This window comes from Phalangium opilio, unplaced genomic scaffold (assembly GCF_054372755.1).
Source record: "Phalangium opilio isolate 3A_F unplaced genomic scaffold, DU_Popi_V2 ptg000031l_1, whole genome shotgun sequence".
Taxonomy (NCBI): domain Eukaryota; kingdom Metazoa; phylum Arthropoda; class Arachnida; order Opiliones; family Phalangiidae; genus Phalangium; species Phalangium opilio.
In genome coordinates, this window is record NW_028324158.1 from 12,766,769 (window position 1) to 12,786,138 (window position 19,370).

Here is a 19,370-nt window from a genome sequence, read left to right on the forward strand (position 1 = left end):
AGAATATTCTAAAGATGCGTTTAAATTGGCAGTGCAGTTAAAGTTAAGGCGGATGAATACGTAATGTTAAATCTAACAGCAGTATCTCCAGAGCTCGAGCTGCTCCAAGCTAAGAGAGCGAGAGAGAGAGAGAGAGAGAGAGAGAGAGAGAGAGAGAGAGAGAGAGAGAGAGAGAGAGAGAGAGAGAGAGAGAGAGAGAGAGAGAGAGAGAGAGAGAGAGAGAGAGAGAGAGCGATTCTAAAATCCTATTACGAACCATAGAGGAGAGAACTCGAAACTTGTTGAACATTCGGAGGTACGCGATAACACGATTTTGCGTTTGTGTGCGAGTTCGGCGTTTCCCTTTTGATCCCCCACTAGCTAAGAGTCGTAGGTGAGTGACTTCTCCAACTAGGAATTTGGGGAAACTCAACAATTTAACCCTTTTACGCCCTTTGTTGCGCGCTTTCCACTCGAGCACTCGAGATTTCATTTCGACTAAAGGGATTCGATGGATTCGCTCTCTCTCCATCTCTCTCCTCTTCCGCATCCCGCGGCAAAAGACTCCTTAATGGACCCATTTCGAGATGGAGAGAGAGAGATAAAATGTCGAAATTCGTTTGTTCGGCCAACATTACGAGCAGCGCGCTTTCAAATACAGTTAATACGTTTTAGCACGCGCTAAAAAAGATAAAACAAAGACAGCTAGGCCTAGGCGTTTATTCCCAAAGCGTACGTACTTCATTAATAAAATGGAAACGATTTCTACGTCAAATAAAAAGAAAGAAAAATCAGGATTATTTGGAATTGCGTGGGAGGGGAGAGGGAAGGCGCGCGTGGACAGCAATTGGATTCCGAGTTATATTATAAGAAAGAACGGGGAGCTTAATGATGCTTTGTTGCTAATTAGTTTAACAGCAACGATATACCCCCTATATTTTGTTCGCAAAGTATTCGCGAATGTACATGCAGAAGGGGATTTTAACTTCATCCCGATGGTATATATGTCTGGGAAAAAATGAGGGATGCGGATGAAGATGAGGATCTTTCAAAGGAGGATAAGGGGGAAAAATAAATGATAAATTAAAGCCATTGGATCAATTAAAAGAAACTGGGATGTGATTGGATGATTAAACTAATGGATTTCGAATGAAAAAAAAAATGAAATGGTGGGTGCATGCCTTTCCCGCTTAGCTTAAAATATTTTAACGAAACGAATTTGCATAATGAGAAATATACTTTAACCATTAATTAAAAGAATAAAATAAAATTAATGTCAACGGAAATTCTATTGATTTATCAAAACATAAAAAAAAGTATTAAAATATTTCTAAATCCATTAGGGTTAGTTATTTATTTAGTTATGGCGACCCTTTTAAGTAGAAAAATCTATATTTGCAAAGCGACTCGTTAACTTAAAAACATTCATTGCAATATTCCTGGAAATGAAATCGTGAGAGAGTATGTGAAGTGCATACATCTTTTTGCTTGCAAATTAGCTCATAAAGACATAACGTTTTTGGTAAAAGCGAATTAGAATCGCAATTTTTCCCATCATCATCCCCAGTCTTCTTTTCCCCAAAAAGTAAGAAATTTCACCGGGGGTTTTTAGCTTTGATCTGGCCGCGCTCTCTCTAAAATTCCCGCTTCTTTTTACGCCAATTTGTAGGCGGCAGAAGGAAGAATCCCAATAGCGTTTTGAAAACCCCCTCTCTCCATTTTAAAAAGCCTATTTGGTCGAATTAAGGAAGAGACCCATTCCACGAAAGGCAATGCGATTTTCCGTACGTTTCATCTCCTCTTAAAACCATTGGCGAGAACCTTAAATAACGTTATACTAAACGTCATTGAATCATGCTTGAATCCAGGCTTAAAACGTAGTACCATTTCCGAATGAAATTACGTATTAGAACTCATTCCGGTACTCGAGTTTTGGAGCGTTTTTCGGGAAGGGAAATATCTCTAGCTCTCTCTCTCTCTCTCGCCCACGCATTTGGTTCCTTTAATATGGTTTTCCTTCCTATTTTTATGGCTGATAATTTTCGCTAAAAAAAGGAAAAGTGGGCAAGGCAAAAGCCGTTGCCAAAAACGAAACTAAACTTAATGCGTTTTCTTATTACCACATTTTTATATAATATATTTTAAGTGTCGATTAAAAATAGAATGATGAAAATGTTTAGCTGGCAATGGGTTCCAAATGAAATCATGGATATTCAAGCCTTTGTAACTAATAGCAGTCGACAGTTTACAGTTTTTTGGGTCTTGGGTTTTACATTTAAGCCTTTGTAACTAAAAGCAGACGACAGATCTTTTGTGTAAATCTTTCTCGCCTTAAGGGGTGATATATATCCAACACTGGGGCTTTAGGAAACCCCAGTTTTGAACCCTAGAAAGCCGTGGCCCTTCTGTACAATCGTTCATAGGGTTTTACAAAGAAAGGAGGTCAGAAATCGAATGGCTTCCGTATTTATGGCGGGAAATCGAGATTCGATACAAATCCCGCAAAAAGAGGAGATCACGTGGTACCGAGTCGGGTTGCTACAAGTTCAATCTCAGTCTGTCCGAATAGCAATGTTTTTTCATAAAAAAAACTTAAAATAATTTTTCTACTAAAATTATTTAACTAATTCGTATGAAACTTGGATGAAATACTCTACGGAATTGTGGCTTTCTCACGGTATGATTCGTATAAACACCTAAAATTATTTACACCACAAATACGACGCGATCACTTGTTTAAGTTCAAAAACAATGCAATATCATAAATATTCTTTGCATTTTTGATCCCAAAAACTTTAGAATATATTCCATGAAAACCTTTAAAATGGGGGAGGGGAAGGCAGTAGACGCTATTTATCACGTGACACTCACTGTTTCTGCCAGAAAAGAAAGAAAAAGAAAAAAAATAGCGAGGCTTTGAAGAAGAAAATTTTTCCAACCAGGTTTGATTTTTTTTTGGGATCTCTTTGAAAACGTTATGTAAATGTCTACCGATACAAATCCCCGGGTTTGTTACATAGGGATGGAATAAAAGGGGCCTGGGGCTTATACCCCCTTCACGCAACTTTTGAATCCAACCTGGAAAACGGAGGTGGGGCTTTAAACCCCTCACACGTGTTTCTTGAACCAGAATAACATCAAATATACAATAAGAAATATATATATATTTCTTTGTAGACGCCTTTTTAACAAGAGCTTTAGAGATATCTATATGGATTATTTGATTTATTTGAGGTGTAAAGAATATAGATATGGCAAGATAGGTTAATTCTCCAAAGATTCAAACGTTCAAAACACTATAAAGGTGTCAATACTACATAATCTAAATATATTAAATCCCAGCACGCGCTCGCATGTGCCAAAAAAAAAAAAAAAATAACAAAATAATAATTTAACATATGGTAGGTACAAAACGTTAAACTTCTTCAGGCGTAAATTAAGTAATATATTTACAATCTTTAAATTCATAAAAAAAATCCATATAAACCTTAATAAAAATCAGCCCCTTCCCAGCCTGCAAAAACCCACACATCACCAGAATATCATTAATAAATTTATATATAAATATAAAAAAATTAATTTTATATTTTACAAAATTCGAATATATTCTATCAAATATATAGCTGTATATATATGTAAAAAGTCTTTGTTAAATTTAACAATAGAATAAGCGGGTTGGTTCGTTGGAAGGCGAACGGTTGAATTCAAAATGGAAACATACTATAAGCGTGTATTGAAAAAAATTTATATATCCCTTCATTGTATTTCACAAGGTATTACATAGGTTTTTCATGTAAGTCAGGTTAGCGAATAAAAGTCCCTGAAGTCAAACAAAAAAAAAAACTAACATCGGGGGAAAAGGAAAAAAGGTTACGAACCAATAAAGAAAGATTATTAATCAAATCATTCAAATGTAAGGATTACATTGCTATTCGACAGCCCGTGTAATCGAACCCAAAGCCCATCCATATTTGAACACTTAGCCTTTAACATCAACTGCAAAGTGACATTGGTTTCGCTATACTTAAAGAGTGCTTGCCCTTTGACATTTAATAGTCCTTACACCCGCTGCAAAGTAACTTTGTCACGCGTTTTATCAATAGAGTTCGACACCCTTGTAATCTGTATGTTTTTTCTTCTTTTAAAAAGCGGAATCTAGTTTAGCGCAAAAAACACAATAGATTTGGTTGGACATTTGAAAAATGACTTCTAAGCTCTAATATGGATTTAAAACGTTTGTCGCTAAAATGTTTCTGAAAAACCCAAGGCTTAGGCTAGGTGGTAGACAACGTAACAGCTTTTAACATTAGATAAATGTGTGTAAGTAATAAATAAAATCTAACAAACATAATAGGGTTCGGAGTGAAATTGGCTGGAACGGTCGAGCAACCACTCGGACGGACAAAAATTGAATTTGAGCCTAAATTTGTCATGGTCCTTCAGATTTATTTGTCGATGAAACGGAAATACTTTGTTGTAATTTGTTCCTTACTGGAGTATTTACTTGTTGTTAAGTGAAGGAGGACATGCAGGATTTTATGGGTGAAAAGACATGTCTCGTTCCCATGTGCATGCCATGGTAATAAGCACATCTTATTTATATCTTCAAGTATTTTAAAGCAATTTACTTCATGACGCGGGTTAGGTTACGTACACAAGCCCCAGTACCAAATATAGCAAATTATAAGGGGCTATCGTGTCCTAAATTCAATTGGTTTCTCTGGGCAGTGGTCAGTGGACGCGTAGAGGTATTTACAACAATACCTATTCCGCAGAATCCAACGGGTAATAACACTAATGCAATCGAAAATAGGCCTAAAATGAATCTCAATTTGTGGTCTATTTTTTTTTCTTCTTGGAATTTTACACGTAACAAAAATTGTAACAAATGGATTCGATTTGCCGAAATGCATATTGGGTAGAAAGAACATTACCTCTATTCTTTGGTAGCAAAAATTGAGTTTCTAACTTGGCAATAAATAGGGGACTAAGGGAGGAGGTAGCTCCGAAGAAAAATGGAAAAAATGGAAATTCTGTTGGAAATGTTCTCTCTTCTCTCTCTTTCTCTCTCTCTAGCACTCTTATCGTTAAGGCAACCAGGGAGAGAGAGAGAGAAGAAGACGTAAACGCGGATGGAAAAGATGGAGATGAGATGTAACTATAGAAACGTAGAAACGCAAGCCTTTTTCTCTCTCTCTCTCTCAGCCAAATTGAATCAAAAGGGGAAAGAGAAGATACAGAGAGCTAGAAAGATTAATGTTGCTTCCAACTGAGCCATCTGCCATCCTACATTTAGCCCATTATTTAGCAATTTTTAAGATTCAACTCTAGCTAGCTAGCTGCGTGATGGCCCGAAGTTTCTCTCCCTTTTTCCTCCCACCCTGCCTTGAAGAACGAAAGACGTCGTCTAGATTTTTTTGTTGCAGAAGTTAGGAAGTTATCTTTGCCATAGAGTTCCTGCATGGCAACCCCGCCCATAACTGTAGCTAGTGACTTTATAGTCAACTTTCAGACGACAGACAAAGCTTAGTTCGTACTATAATAATACCAGCTAAGATTATGTATAAACATTTCTGAAGTTTGGCAACAGGTTGACTAACCAACTTTGGAAAGAAGTATTTAAAGATATGGCCAAATGCCTTTAGGGTATGATACACCAATTTATTCCGTGTGCAAAGATATCAAAGAGTTGAGTCTGCATCAATTAGGGCTCGAGTTCAAGAGATGTTAAATAGATTAATTTTTTTACCCCACGTGGCGTGTAAGTTTGAAACGTCATAACGTGGTCAATTTTGAAGATACGATAAAATGCCTTTAGGATGTGATAGAGAAATTTATCCTCTTTTGAATGGTACCAATTAAGTTGGTCTACATCAATTAGAGCTAGAGATATTTAGGATTTTAGACCTATTCCCTAAAAAAGTTCGGAAACTGCAATGACATCTAGATGAGAACGCGACCCTGGATAATAGTACGCGGCAATAATCCGGAGCAAGTCGCCTAAAGTGGAAACTATTGTGACAAGAGGCATTTCAAGTCAGCGGCCACGTCGGGTAGGTCGGTCGGTGGCGCGAGTACTATTCCTCCTCCCCATCCCAGAATGCATCGGGAAAAAGCGGAAAGCTTTCTTCTTATGCCTTTTACTACTGGCAGTACGTACTTTCATCGGCATATCTTTCTGCCTGTACACTTTTACCCAAATTTTTCTACCAATTCCTTTCGATAAAGGGGGAGGTTGGGGTTTGGAGGGATGAAGCCTTTTTGCATTTTTACTCCGTTATTTCTGGGGCTAAAATACCCCCACCACTTTTCGAATTTCCAGGCAGCGTGCATTAAAAAGCGAGCCAGTGAATATCCTACGCCCCCCAACATACTATACGGGGGCTCCAGCCCCCCCCCCCTATTCCGTCCCTAGTATAAATTCAAACGCATTCTTCAAAGGAAGACGAAATTGAATATGGACTGAATATAATTTCGAGTCATTTTAAGGTTGACTCCGTATAAGAGCGCGTAATACCTTCGGTTTCAATCCCGAATTGCATTACATTCGAAGGTAGATTTCTACCAGAGTTATAATAAGTCGTATTGAATTCCCAGCTTGAAATCAACCAGGTTTATCCATCGAATTTTATGTAATAGAGAAGAAGGTATCCTCTATGAAATTTTTACCAATCTAACTCCCACTCCCTGCCTTCACTTAGGCTATTTCAAAATCGCCTAACACACCTATAAATTTCATTTATTGAATTAGAAGTAAAATGGTGGAAGGCAGGGCTATCCTTTTTAAAGTTACAACGTATTCCGCCTTTCCCTTTATTACATTTAATTCGACGGACACCGGGGAAACTAACGGAGGATGGCGTACGTAATATTTGTTGCCGACTTCCATTAGTCGAGAGACGTTTTTTCCTTCAGGAAATCCAGGATATTCAATTTTCCAATTAGGGTTTCCTAGTAATTCCGATTTTTTTTTTCATTCTTTCTGACTTTTTCTAATGTTATTTGGAAACTACCCAAAAACGTCATGATATTTTTGAGCTAATGGGTCATTAAGATTAAACCCACGCAATTGAAACTTATTAAATTATTTCGTGTCGTATTGCACTGATAAAGCTACAGCGTATTGTTACAAGAAACGAAAGTAGTGTTCATCAAAGACATGTTAGGTCTTAAGTCATTAAAATTAAATAAAATTCATAATAACTCAAGAATATTAGCCTAAAACTAATTCTAACTCAACAATACTAACTTAAAACTCATTGTAACGTAGACAGACAGACATCAAAACCAAATTAATGCCAAAATAAGCCACCCCCCATTTGAGTTAATTTGATATAAAATACGCAAGTACTTAAAAAGTAATTCCAGTAATTCTAAGCAGCGTTAAAAAAAGCTTTTACCCTTAAGTCCTAAACCAACCAACCAAGCAAACCCATACAAATTAGGGACCCTGAAGAAGGCAAATGAATTAAACAAAATACCCTTAAAAACCTCCTTTGAATAAAAAAACTAAAAAAAATAAAAAAAAACCCCTCCTGAAAACCCAAGGCGGAAATCCTTGAAAACCTTTTCACATCAAAAGAATCGTCCCCAAAAACAAACGACTTGAAGTAAATCAAGTTGAGTATTCACTCCCCCACCCCCTCTCCATCTTCCCCGAGAAGAAGGAAAAAAAACCCGTTCTTTCTTTTGTCAAGTCTAATTTTCATCAAATAATTCTCTCCCTACTTACACAATCGTGAATTAATTTCATTCGCCATGACAACTGACAATTTTTAAAATAAAAACGAAATGAAAAAATAAATTTATGTGGGTTCAAACCTAAATCAATATTAATGGTTGAATATAGTAAATTCATGTTTGAAACTGGAATTCCAATGATTAGGGGGCATTTCCCCTTGTACCCTCAACGCAACGCGCAACCACTAATTTGCAGAGTCCCGTTCCGTTCTTAACCTCGTTTTCTCACCATTTCCATTAAACAAAAAATAAAAAAAAGACCCTCGGCCTCTCTTAGTGAAATGAAAAAAATTCTAGACCTTCATTCAGAAAGGGGTAGGCCTGTTTGACGCTTTTTTTCCCGACTATCCACTGTTTTTGGTACAATTACTACTGTTGGCACTAAGCCTTGGTTTAGTGTTAATAGTGTAAACCTTAATGCCAAAATGTCTTAACTTTAATTTAAAAAAAAATTAAACTGAAATTAAGATTAAAATAATTATATTTAAAATAGAAATAAGAATTACTATTAACTAATTAGTAATTAAAACCCTAATCCTAGTCTAATTTACTGATAGTTAATGAACCATCCAAAATTATAAAAGACTAGCTGTTACCCGCGGCGTCGCTCGCGTGTAATAAGAACTTCCATCAAAATGATACAAAGAATGGGTAGATTTTACTGATGACTAATATTTTTGTAGCACCCTAGGAGCGAAGGCACTCGGTTTTGCCCGTCAGCCCGTCGGGACATTTTTTATTACTTTTCACGCGGACATTATTCCATAAAGAAGGCTTTTTTAGTTTTTGGCCGCCATTTAAAAATATGGCAACAAATCGAACCCTAAAGACCATTCAGCCCGTCTATAGGTTAAAGGAAACCCGTGTACTAAATATCTGTGAAATCGGTTGAAACGCGCGGACTTTGTTGCGCAGAGAAGATTTTTTACATTTCTGGGCGCCATTTTTTAAGATGGCGTCGGATTGGGGGGAAATCTTTCTTAGTACGCGCCTACTACTTATGAGTAACGTTCCTGCTAAGTTTCAGCCTTCTAGGGCAAGCGGTTTGGGCTGGGCGTTGATTATCAGTCAGTCAGTCAGGACTTTGATTTATATAGATATAGATGTTCTTCGATAATGGTAAAATATTGAACTACATTTTCACATTAAGACATTTTTGCACTTAGACTTGAAACAAAAGAAAACTGGGGGCAAATATTCATATATACAAGAAAAGGAATGTTTTAGTTTGGTTGGAAAGGGGGGCATGGGGTTGGGGGGGGGGGGTTGAAAGTTGCGTAAGGCGTGAGAGCTTTTCCCAAATGAGGTTTGGCACTTAAAGGCGGATTGCCACCTGAAATTTGTATAATGCTGTAGTAGGCGAAATGACTCTAAAAAAAGCAAGAGGTTTTTACACCCCCTCAATATGGCATGCAATGCAATGCCTGGGAGTCTGGTTGAGGGTGCTGTTCTAACCCCAAGAATCCATTTTTCTTACCCCTAACTCCAGGAGTATCGAAAAAAATAATCGGCATAACTTACAGTGGCAGCTTGGGGCTAATCCCCACGTTTTTTTGAGTGTAAAATTTGAAAAATCTGGCAGTATAACTCAAGCCTCGGAGGAGTTTTGAAATTTAAAGTAAAGAATAGTGTTTTACAGTTGATTTAGGTGTTAAAATATGAGAATTGTAACCATAAATGGTGTATTTGAACCAATTATACTTAAATTTAAACTCAAAAGTACTTTAAGAAGGATTTTTGGTGTCATAAACCTAAAATCTTTGTCACAAATGAAGTCCAACTTCGTTAAGTTTCAACCTGTTACTTTGATTATTCAATTCTACCGTTTGTTTCTGACATTTTGCATATTTATTAATAATCTTGTGTATTCTTATGTTAAATAGTATTTAACTTTTACCCCCTCCCCCTAAATAATTAAATTTAACTTACATTGATTTCAGTCGCATCAGATCATAAGCCTTGGCGAGGTTCCCTTCCTTCCTTCCTTCCCCTTGAATGGTTGATCCTTTCGAATTTGACATACGGATTACAAAGAAATAGCAGCCAAGGCTTAACAATCCGACTATTTTCATCCAAATTAGGGTCCACATTTTTCTGTTAACGAATAAAAATTATTGAAATGTATTAAATATCGAGTAATAATCATGAATTTCATATAATTACACTCGGAAATATAGCTTAACATTATCGAATTACCATAAAAAGTTGCATCAAACTCTCCCCCATTGTTTCGGCGCAAGAACTGATAAGAAACTTAGCAATTTTCGCACTAGGTGTCGCTAAAAACCCACGAGGCCCTATTCTTAAGGCGCCAATTTTAAACACACATTTTTCGATCAAAAAATGATAAATACTTAAAAATCAAAAATATAACATACAAATTAAGTCCCATAGAGTTTTAAACTTAAAATTAAGCATTTTTTTCCTATTCTTTTCTCTCCCTACAGAATCGTTACAACAAGAAATTGAACGAGAAAGAAATTCGAGGTCCGAGGCTGCGACAGAACACAAAAACATGCAAGCCGAAAAAGGTCAGTTCATCTATAAAAATACTTAACTTAAAACGAGCGAAAGACCAAATTACCCGCGAAAAAGGAACATCAGCTAAGCCTAAAAACTTCCACCGGATATTTACGACACAATGTCCGAGGGATTGAACTTTGACCCGTAACCCTTTGACGACAGAAGAGTGTTAATAAAATAACCCTTAGGAGTCAGGATACTTTCCCTGTAGGAATTAAGGAAGAATACAATCTAGGAAAGGGTAAAATTAAACAGGTTTCCTATGGGGAAATTCGCCCCTTCTGAGACTGAATTCCACTATAGTATGGTGCGGGAGAGTAAACCGAAACTGATTAGGTCCATAGGGGCGAGAAACAAGACCCTACAAAGCTTTTGGAAATGAGTCTTGTCTTAAGCCTCGGTTTCGGCCTTGGTTATCAAAATGTTACCAACGACGACCGACGTAGTTCGAATCTACCAAGGCTTAAAAGGGGATGTATTCTCATGCAGCTACATTGATGTATAAAAGCGTACTACTACTTTCTTTCTTACGAGATTTAACACTGGGTATTCATCCGCGAGTGCCACTCTTGGCACAAAAGTTCAGTACACTATCTTTTTTTGTAGAAAGGTTAGGACAAACTCGATTTACCAAGAAAAAAATGTGGTCTTACGTTATAGGAGAGTAGTGTAGTGAAATATGTATGGATGGTGGTAAGTGGAGAAGGGAGAAGAAGGCAGCGCGTACCGTCTATTAATTAGTGGTAGCGAGACTTTTAGAAAGTAAAATAATTAGAAGCGCTCCATTAAGTCGAGTAATTATGAGAGGGAGTCGCAGTTTTTGATTTCAAAGAGCGTAAGAGCCGGAGCAGCACTGTGGGGGTGGAGAGAATGCACCAGGGCGTCAGAAAACAGTTACGTGAGCGCTAAAGCGTACCCAACATACTCTATATAGTCTAAAAGAGAAAAGGGGACATGCCGAGAAGATGGAATACACACCCAAAGAACTGTACAACCCCTGTTTACGATGCGCTATTTCAATGACCCTTTTTTTTAATATTCTTAGCTTCGATTTTTGGTAAGAGTCATTTAGTTTTTACTCAGGTATAATTAAGACACGGAGGATATAGTATACAGGTTAGGCAATTGATTTTTTTCTGCCGATATGAACTTGGACGTGTAGTTAAAATTTAAGTTGAACTTGAAAGATATGCTATCTATATCTGTACGTCTACTCTTAACCTATTAAGAAAGGTAAGAAGGGTGGCTTTGAAGCAACCAATAAAGAGACGAGAAGGGGGGCAATTACCTCATCCCTGTAGTCGTTAAATTCGTGGGATTTTGGATGGTGATTAAATTTTGGTTCCTTGTCGAAAATTAACTTTAATTACTATAGGGCTGATCCCAAAGGTAAAGGAGTGTAGTATGCTTGGTTTATTTTGATAAAGAGTAAGCCATTATAGACCAAACGTGATCTCAGAGGGATGGGGATGGAGACCGGGGAGGGGGGTTATAGAATCGTCTAATTTGCATAATGTGTCGATAATTAGGGTCTGTGGCTCTCCGATAGCATTTAGGTGTGTTTTTTTTTCCAACACCGTTCATGTGTGTAGGAGCTTAGTAAGGTGTTGAAAGATTTAGGTTATAGATAAATTCAATTATTAATCGTATTATTTAGTTACGGGGGTAATTATAATAAGGTTAGGGTATTAATTAAATTAAAATTAGTAATTAGGGTTGGTATCAATTGATTACATTAAAATCCGTATTAATAACGTGGGAGTAAATATTTCTTTAATTGTTATTGTCTTACTTAATTACTTAATTACTCATTAAAGATGAAGATGAAGAACAAATTATAATTTTACAATTCATTTGAATAAATATAAATAAATCAATTTAATTTCTAAAACGCGATAAAACTCGTTCGAAATCATAGCATCTTTGAAAACCCAATGAAACTTCATACAATGTTTTAGTAAACTATATAGATTTTTCTTAGAAGAGGGCAAAGAATATTCCAAGATATTCTAGACATATTTCAACCGAAAACCAAAAAGTAGAAGAAAAATAAAAAAGCTTAGAAAACAAAGTCAGTTTTCAAATTTTCATCCCGTCAAAGATGAAACCGGAGGAAACTCTAGATTTGGGGAATTTTTTCTTGTTTTCTTTCTTATTTTGCTCAGTCTGATGGACAGATTTTAAAACAAGAGAACGATAGGTAAGGGGGCGGGAGGCAAGGTAAGGAAGAATAAATTCCTTAAAACAGTTGGGCCTTTTCTATACTTTATTTTTCTGACCGGATATTTGCTTGACTGCTCTTATCATCCGTGTATGAAAAGAAATACGTAACCAAAAAATAATAGCTTGTTAACAAATATCAACTAGACTTCGTCTCTCTTATCTCCGCGTAACCTTTGAAACCATCTATGAATTTATTCCTTAATGATAATAATATTTCATCTCTAGAGTCTCGCATGAGACAAAATAGTTTTGTACTGGAATTAATTTAATCATTAATTTAAATTTAAAACCAGGCACTTTTTTATTAAAAGATCGAATTGGAATTGGGGTAGAGAGAGATGGAAAGGGAATGAGAGAAAAGGGATGCGGAGGAGGATGGAGGATGGAGAAATCCCTTTCTCTCCCTCCCCATCTTCCTCTCTCTTTCTCCTCTTCCGAATGCAGTCGGAGAGAATTTCTACCACTGACACAGTGACTGAATTTCAGATCTCTCTCTCGCCCTTTTCCGATTCCAATGCGGAAATAAACTGCGAGAGAGAGGGAATGTTTCTGATTCTCCCTTTCCGCTAGGGGGAGCTCCCCCCATCCTTCGTGACAAATGCCTTTGCGGTCTAGCGGACTAACTTCCCTGTCTGGCTTCTTCCACCAAAAATACTATACAGTACAACTGAAAGACTACACTCAATGAAAGGGCGTGGGAATAATTGTACGATTGAGTAATAGACGGCGTAGAGATGGGAACGCCACCTAGATTTTAACTTTAGAACTATTTACATTTATTCTTGGGATAAAGGACGAAAATTCACGGATACACATTTAGTATTTAAACCGAATGTCTGATGAACTATAATTAAACTTTCAAGCTATCATTCAAAAATATATTTCGATTTATTTTTTTCTTGACAAGTCGCTACTGATATTTCGCCCGCTTCTAAATTACACGTTTACTACGCTTGTCTTTCACGGAAACGCTAAGCCTTAATTGAATTTTTTAAAAGCGAAAAACAACGGTCCATCCCCCCTGTAGAAGTGTTCTACCCGCCGTACACCGGTGTACAGCGTCGAAGATAAACTCTTTAACAACTAAAATTTTTGGGTGCGACAACATACAAAAGCCAAGCTTGAAAAGTTGCAATGCCTTTTAAGGTGGTTTTTGAGGCTTTATTCCGTTTGGCGTTTGGAGCAGAGGTCTTCGTCGTCGTAAAGTCCACTTTTCAACTTTCCAACGTAATTAGTACCGGGCCGAGAGACAAAAATCCATTAAAGCTTGTTTTACCAGAGCTAAAATACTTAACAACTATTCCCTGGTTCAAAAATAGGCGCGAAAAAAAGAGCGCCAAAAAGGAAAGGGCGCCACGAGGTTCTTTCGTACCACGCTGAAACTATTTTTGACGCTCGCGCTAAACTGGCGCGCGCTTTTCAAACCTATATTCGATTCACCCGGAGAATTCCATAAACTTTAAACTATAACCCCCATTAGTAGGCTAAACCTTGATAGAAAAGCAAACTGAACTTGGTCAAAACGAACCTTTTACCCAAAAAGGGGAAACTGGTAACGTTTCCGACATCCATTTTCAAGTACAGTTTAACTTGGCAACAAAGTTGGAGAATGAGAATTATATCTAACCGGCGTTTGGTTTCATTATCAACTTAGGTTGGGGTGGTTTCGGACCAAGTCCAGTTCGGCAATTAAAGTACCCCCTTACCTCCCTCCAGTCCACCACCCGGGGGAGGGGGGGGGTTGTAGAATCACCAAAGCCTTTAAACTTATGCCCAAGTATTATCCCTGATTCATGAGCTATACGGGAATTGAGGTTTAACTTATATGGGTACCGTATACGCCCCCTTTCGCATTTACAATTTGGGCATTTTCCCGGTTCAGGCGCGAGCCCCGATCTATGGGCCCCCTCTAGTAATTAAAATAGAGCGATTCTAGAATCAATTCCTATAGAGATGAGATGGTTAAGGCAATGAAATGTATTCGATAAAAGCTAAGGTAAACCCAGAAAATAAATAAAAGCAGCTTGAAATGTGCAAACTAATATTGGAAAAGAAAGTATTACCATTGAGAACAAACCGTTTCTGAGCCTTACTAGTGTATATATGAGAGATTAATTCTAACCTTAACCATCCAATCTAGTAATATTACTACAGTAGCTAGAGAGAGAGCGAGTTTTCCGAAGATATTACCGTTGAAATACGTTTATAGCAATATTGTCAACCGAATTCAGGTCCGCGTTAACTGCACAAGCTACGCGTTTCGGTTACTCCCGTCCAATATATATATTATAGGGGGGGCTTTGCCCCCGATGGCGTCGTAGGAAAGGGCGAGGAGGGAATAGTTCCGAAATGCCACATCCTATTATCGTTTCGCAGGCCCAAATTGGACCTCTATCTAAATATATATTTCTATAGTCGTTAAGTGAAAGTCATAGATGGTTTCGGGAGAGAGTTTTCCATTGGGCTATACATCTTCCAGATACCTTCTAAATTTCTCTCTCTCTCTCACTCTTAACTAATAATATAGCTTTATAGTTCGGATATGAGAACCCTAACTCAATTCGATGATTGCAAAAACGTAGTAATATCATCATACCTGCATGCCGAAAGTTTAATTTTGTAATCCGTATTTGTGGTAAACAGACGAAGAATCATTTTGGTAGTACTTAAAATTCTGTAGATTGTTTACACAAATGGAGGATTGATACCATTTACACCAGAAGACCAGGCTACCTAGTAACCTAGCGGACAAAAGCAGACGGGTTTCTGGCATCCAGGTAGCCAGGTCTCCTGGTGTAAATGGTATGAATCCTCCATGTGTCTAAACTATTGTGGTTTTCAACCTACTTATAATAAGTTGGTGTGCGATACAAAATCCATGATAATCTCCTCATGTGCACGAACCAAAAATATTACAACGAGTGGTCGGCCAAGTTCTGTTAATCTGGAGTTACTTCATTTTGGTCCGGAAACCTTTTAGCCAACCGGGGGAAATGTAAGCTGTATATTCATAAATGTATAGGAGTTGGAAATTCCAAAGATAATTAGAAATGAACTTGGCTTTTCTAGCATGAGCTAGGACAGAACGGGACAGGAACAGGGACAGGTATGGGAGGAAGGAGAGAGGGGGTAGGGGTGAGGAGGATGATGAAAGTCGTTTCTCTGTCGCTTTTCTGGAAGGGAATCGGGCATGTGTAAAATTAGCCGCAAACCATTGTGTTATATACTTCTCCTCCCTTAGCCGCTTCTCTCCAGCTCATTTTGATGCCAGAATAGAGAAACTTTCCCGACAGTATTAATGCCACCAGAAAACCTTCATTTAAAAGATTTTCTCTTAAAGGGGGAGGGGGAATTACCCCCCATGAATTGCCTTAAACTCCCCATGAATAAATTATAATTGATTGATAAAAAAAACTTGGTTTCATTTCAGATATATTATAGAATATTAGTATATCAAAGATACAAGTCGGGACCTTGTTATTAGTTTTCATGCAGCCATTTTAAAATATGGCGGACAATTTAACCACAAAATCTTACCATAAAACGGGTCTATAGGATATAGCCTACCAGCGCACTAAATATTAGTGAAATCGGTTGAAATACAGGGACGTAATGCCATAAAGAAGTATTATTTTTTTTACATTTTTAGACACCATTTTTCAAGATTGCGGTGGATTGAAAAAGTATTTCGTAGCACGTTCCTACTACTTAAGAGTAACGTCCCTGCAAAATTTAAGCCTTCTAGGTAAAGCGTTTATCAGGCAGTCTTCGGGACTTTTGACTTATAGAGATATATATTCTTGGTAGATATTAATTTATTCATAATGAGACTAGGAAACGCGTGCCATCTCGATTATTCGAGAAATATAATAACTTAGTTAAAAGCCAATTTCAACGACGACCAAAGCAATTTCGGAAGCTGCACTGTGTATTAAATTTATGTTTCCATACTTAATTCATAGAACGGGAAATTTCCTCGAAAACTGGGATTGAATTTCCTATTGTTCCGGGGAAAAAGCCATCCCCGTCGCAGTAATATTACTTAGTATATCTTTCCCATATTAAAGCCTGGATTGTTTTACAATATTTGTCACATAGTAACTGTATCATAAGGACGGCGCAAAAATGTCATCAGCGGACTTTTAAAGGACAACCAAAGCATCTAAAGAATTTAATAAATAAAACGCCTTTTCATCTTTTATAAAATTTGACTCGGATATCGATATTAAGGATTAAAAATTATTTTAGATTGTTATTAAAGATGAAAACCTTAGAAATATATTTTATAACTAAAATATTAAACGAAAAGATGACACAAACGTAATTTAAACATAATTAATGATCATTTAACACTTGTGCAGCTTCAAGAGTCGATTCTGTATAGGTAACTATATACTCTATGGGGAGAGACGAGGGCCTAAATCGTCTAAAAATGTGTAATAATTCCTTCTCTTTAGCTCAAAAATGATCTTAGCTTTCGTATAGCAATGATGGATGAGGTCTAAAAAACATCGCGTGCTTCTTATATATGAGAAAAGATCCAAACCGAGGCTTAGCGCATAGTGTACTTTAGCCCAACCTAGGAAGGAATGATCATAGCAAAGATGGGCGCGCCGGTGAAAATCTAGAAACGTAATGGTATACCCCCTAGATATGTAGTGAAAGTTAATAGGCTTAACTACGCTACAATATATTCAAATGCCTAAAGGGTATAGTATATAAAAGATCACGAGTGACTATATTTGAATTTATAATGCAGGATGAAAAATATATAATAGAGAGAGGTGGTGTTTTCAAATTTATAATCGCGAATTTAGACAATTTCTCCTGGAATATTGTAAGGAGTCTTAATTCATTTACACCTTTACCTTCACTCACCCTTTAATTTATGTCATACTTATCAGAAACACCTTATATTCTTCATTAATAATACATTAATTAATTGCCTTTTAAACAATAATTAGGCATCCATTATCAAATAACTCGAAAACCCTTTTAAGCTAAATTTAAACAACCATCCAATCAACTTCCTTCCCATTATCCCCTCTTCGCTTACAAGATAACTTCGTCAAAAAACCTTTCATTTAAATTTGAATATTTAAACTGAAGAAACTATGCTTAAATAATTCTTAAGAGTTCTTAGACATGCATAAGAAGCAGAAAAAAATAGAAATTGGTCTGAAAATATGTAGCGAAAGTGAAGGGGGGTATAGAAAGGGGGTGTTGCTAATGACTTCTAAATCATACACTCCTCCACTCCACTCCCGAGATGATTATGATGCTTGGAGGATGGAAGAGGAGTAGAGGAGGAGAAAAAAGAAGCTCAAGATGAGGATGAAGAGTAGTATAGGAAAAAGAAAAAGGTTTTTCGAGATAAAACTAGCTGATGGCAAAAATGACAGAATTAACATACTGCACTTCTAAATAAAATATACTTTTATCGGAGGTTCACTTTTTTATAAGTATACGGGTATGGGTGCGGAGGGATACAAGCTATCGAATCGCCAGCCAATAAGAGGGCTTTCCCCCCGTCCCCCCGAACCTTTCTAAGTGTCAACGTGACGTTTTCTCCTATTGTCCCCGCGATGATTAACGACCTTTTCGGATACGGCTCGGGATAGTAGAACTATTTCCATCCCAGCATCAAAAACTGTACTAAAAGAGCGTATCTTATTCAACGCCAGTTTGCAATGTTATTAAACATACCGTTATAGATTAAGAATCAAAGTATCTAAACGTATATATTGTAGTGTAAATTAAGCGTGAGATGGTCTAGTGTTTTGTCGCGTAACCCGACCTAGAGAGAGAGGCAGGCTGCTCCACTAATGTTACTTCGAAATTCATACGCTAACCAAAAATTTCTCCAACTTTTATACCGATTTTAAAATGAACTAGGGGAGGGGTAGGATGGAGGGAAATGGCCAGTCGAGGGGGAAAAGTTTATATTTTGATGTCCAGTAGCTGTTATGGGAGTGGTCCCATTGGGATTGTGGACGTAACAAAGTTTGAGGAGGTAAAGTTGTTGTTCGTAATTAAATATTTTTAAATAAATAAAAACATAGTTTTAACTTTGACCTCCAAATTATAAGTAGCTACTAACACCATGGCAGTAACTACAATAATTTTCGCACCGTCCAAGTAAAACAAACCGCTCAAATACTATAAACCTGAAGTTTTTCAATCCAATTTAATCTTATATATAAATTTAATCACCTTTTTTTCTTTCGATATCAAGTCATTAACACTTTAGAAAATTTCCCCCCTATTAAAGAAATTCTTTTCTAATCAATTTGTCTTAAAAACTATTTAAACTTTTTTTAATTTTAATTTAAAGTTGTACGCGAGAAAGGCGCGGTCGTGACCAGGTTATGCAATCTAAAATCTTTTAAGCGTGTAAAATAGTCAGGTATATCCTTTAAATTGTCGCCCCCCCCCCTTTTCCTAAATTTAGGCATAGATTAACCCTTTTTTTTAATAAAATTTATAATAAATGTAGCGTTGAAAATTAAAATACAGGTCTACAATGTGCATGATACGAGAAAAAAAGCATGGGCCATTTTAACCTACGACAGGGTGAAAATTAGTCCCCCGCCTATAGCAGTATTAAATTAAGAACATTGTTAAAGGCTACGTAGGGTCTTCCACTAAATTAGCCTATTTCAACAGGTAAAGTTTTTACCTCAAGGATTAAAAAAAAAAAAAACACCAGGCCCTCTTAGGATAAACGAACGTCATTAAGTCTAGATAGTGGAAGGGAATATAGAAAGAAAAAAAAATTCCAAGTGTTGCTTCTTCCAGACGCTGAGCATAAGAACTTTTTTCTTACTTAGTCAAGGGGATAAAAACAATTTAGCTTAAGTTTTCTTACGGGGAGGAGTGAAGAGATGCGGAAAATGCAACCGACA

At 36.9% G+C, this 19,370-nt stretch overlaps 1 protein-coding gene and 2 long non-coding RNA genes across 10 annotated transcripts in view; 2 read left to right on the top strand and 1 right to left on the bottom strand.

Annotated features, from left to right (window-relative positions):
• LOC149690706 (uncharacterized) overlaps positions 1–19,370 on the bottom strand; it is a 179,398-nt gene that overhangs the window by 120,776 nt on the left and 39,252 nt on the right. For both annotated transcript variants that reach the window (XR_016383782.1, XR_016383783.1), the window contains exon 4: positions 9,649–9,813. This is a non-coding gene — a long non-coding RNA (uncharacterized LOC149690706). The remainder of the gene's footprint in view (positions 1–9,648; positions 9,814–19,370) is intronic.
• dac (dachshund family transcription factor) overlaps positions 1–19,370 on the top strand; it is a 132,948-nt gene that overhangs the window by 108,187 nt on the left and 5,391 nt on the right. For all 7 annotated transcript variants that reach the window (XM_089870299.1, XM_089870301.1, XM_089870300.1 and 4 more), the window contains one exon: positions 10,167–10,250. In XM_089870299.1, coding sequence (XP_089726425.1) covers positions 10,167–10,250 — 84 coding nt within the window. The remainder of the gene's footprint in view (positions 1–10,166; positions 10,251–19,370) is intronic.
• LOC149690708 (uncharacterized) lies at positions 185–7,127 on the top strand. The gene is made up of 3 exons (XR_016383784.1): positions 185–4,558; positions 4,625–4,764; positions 4,902–7,127. It is a non-coding gene; the product is annotated as an uncharacterized LOC149690708 (long non-coding RNA).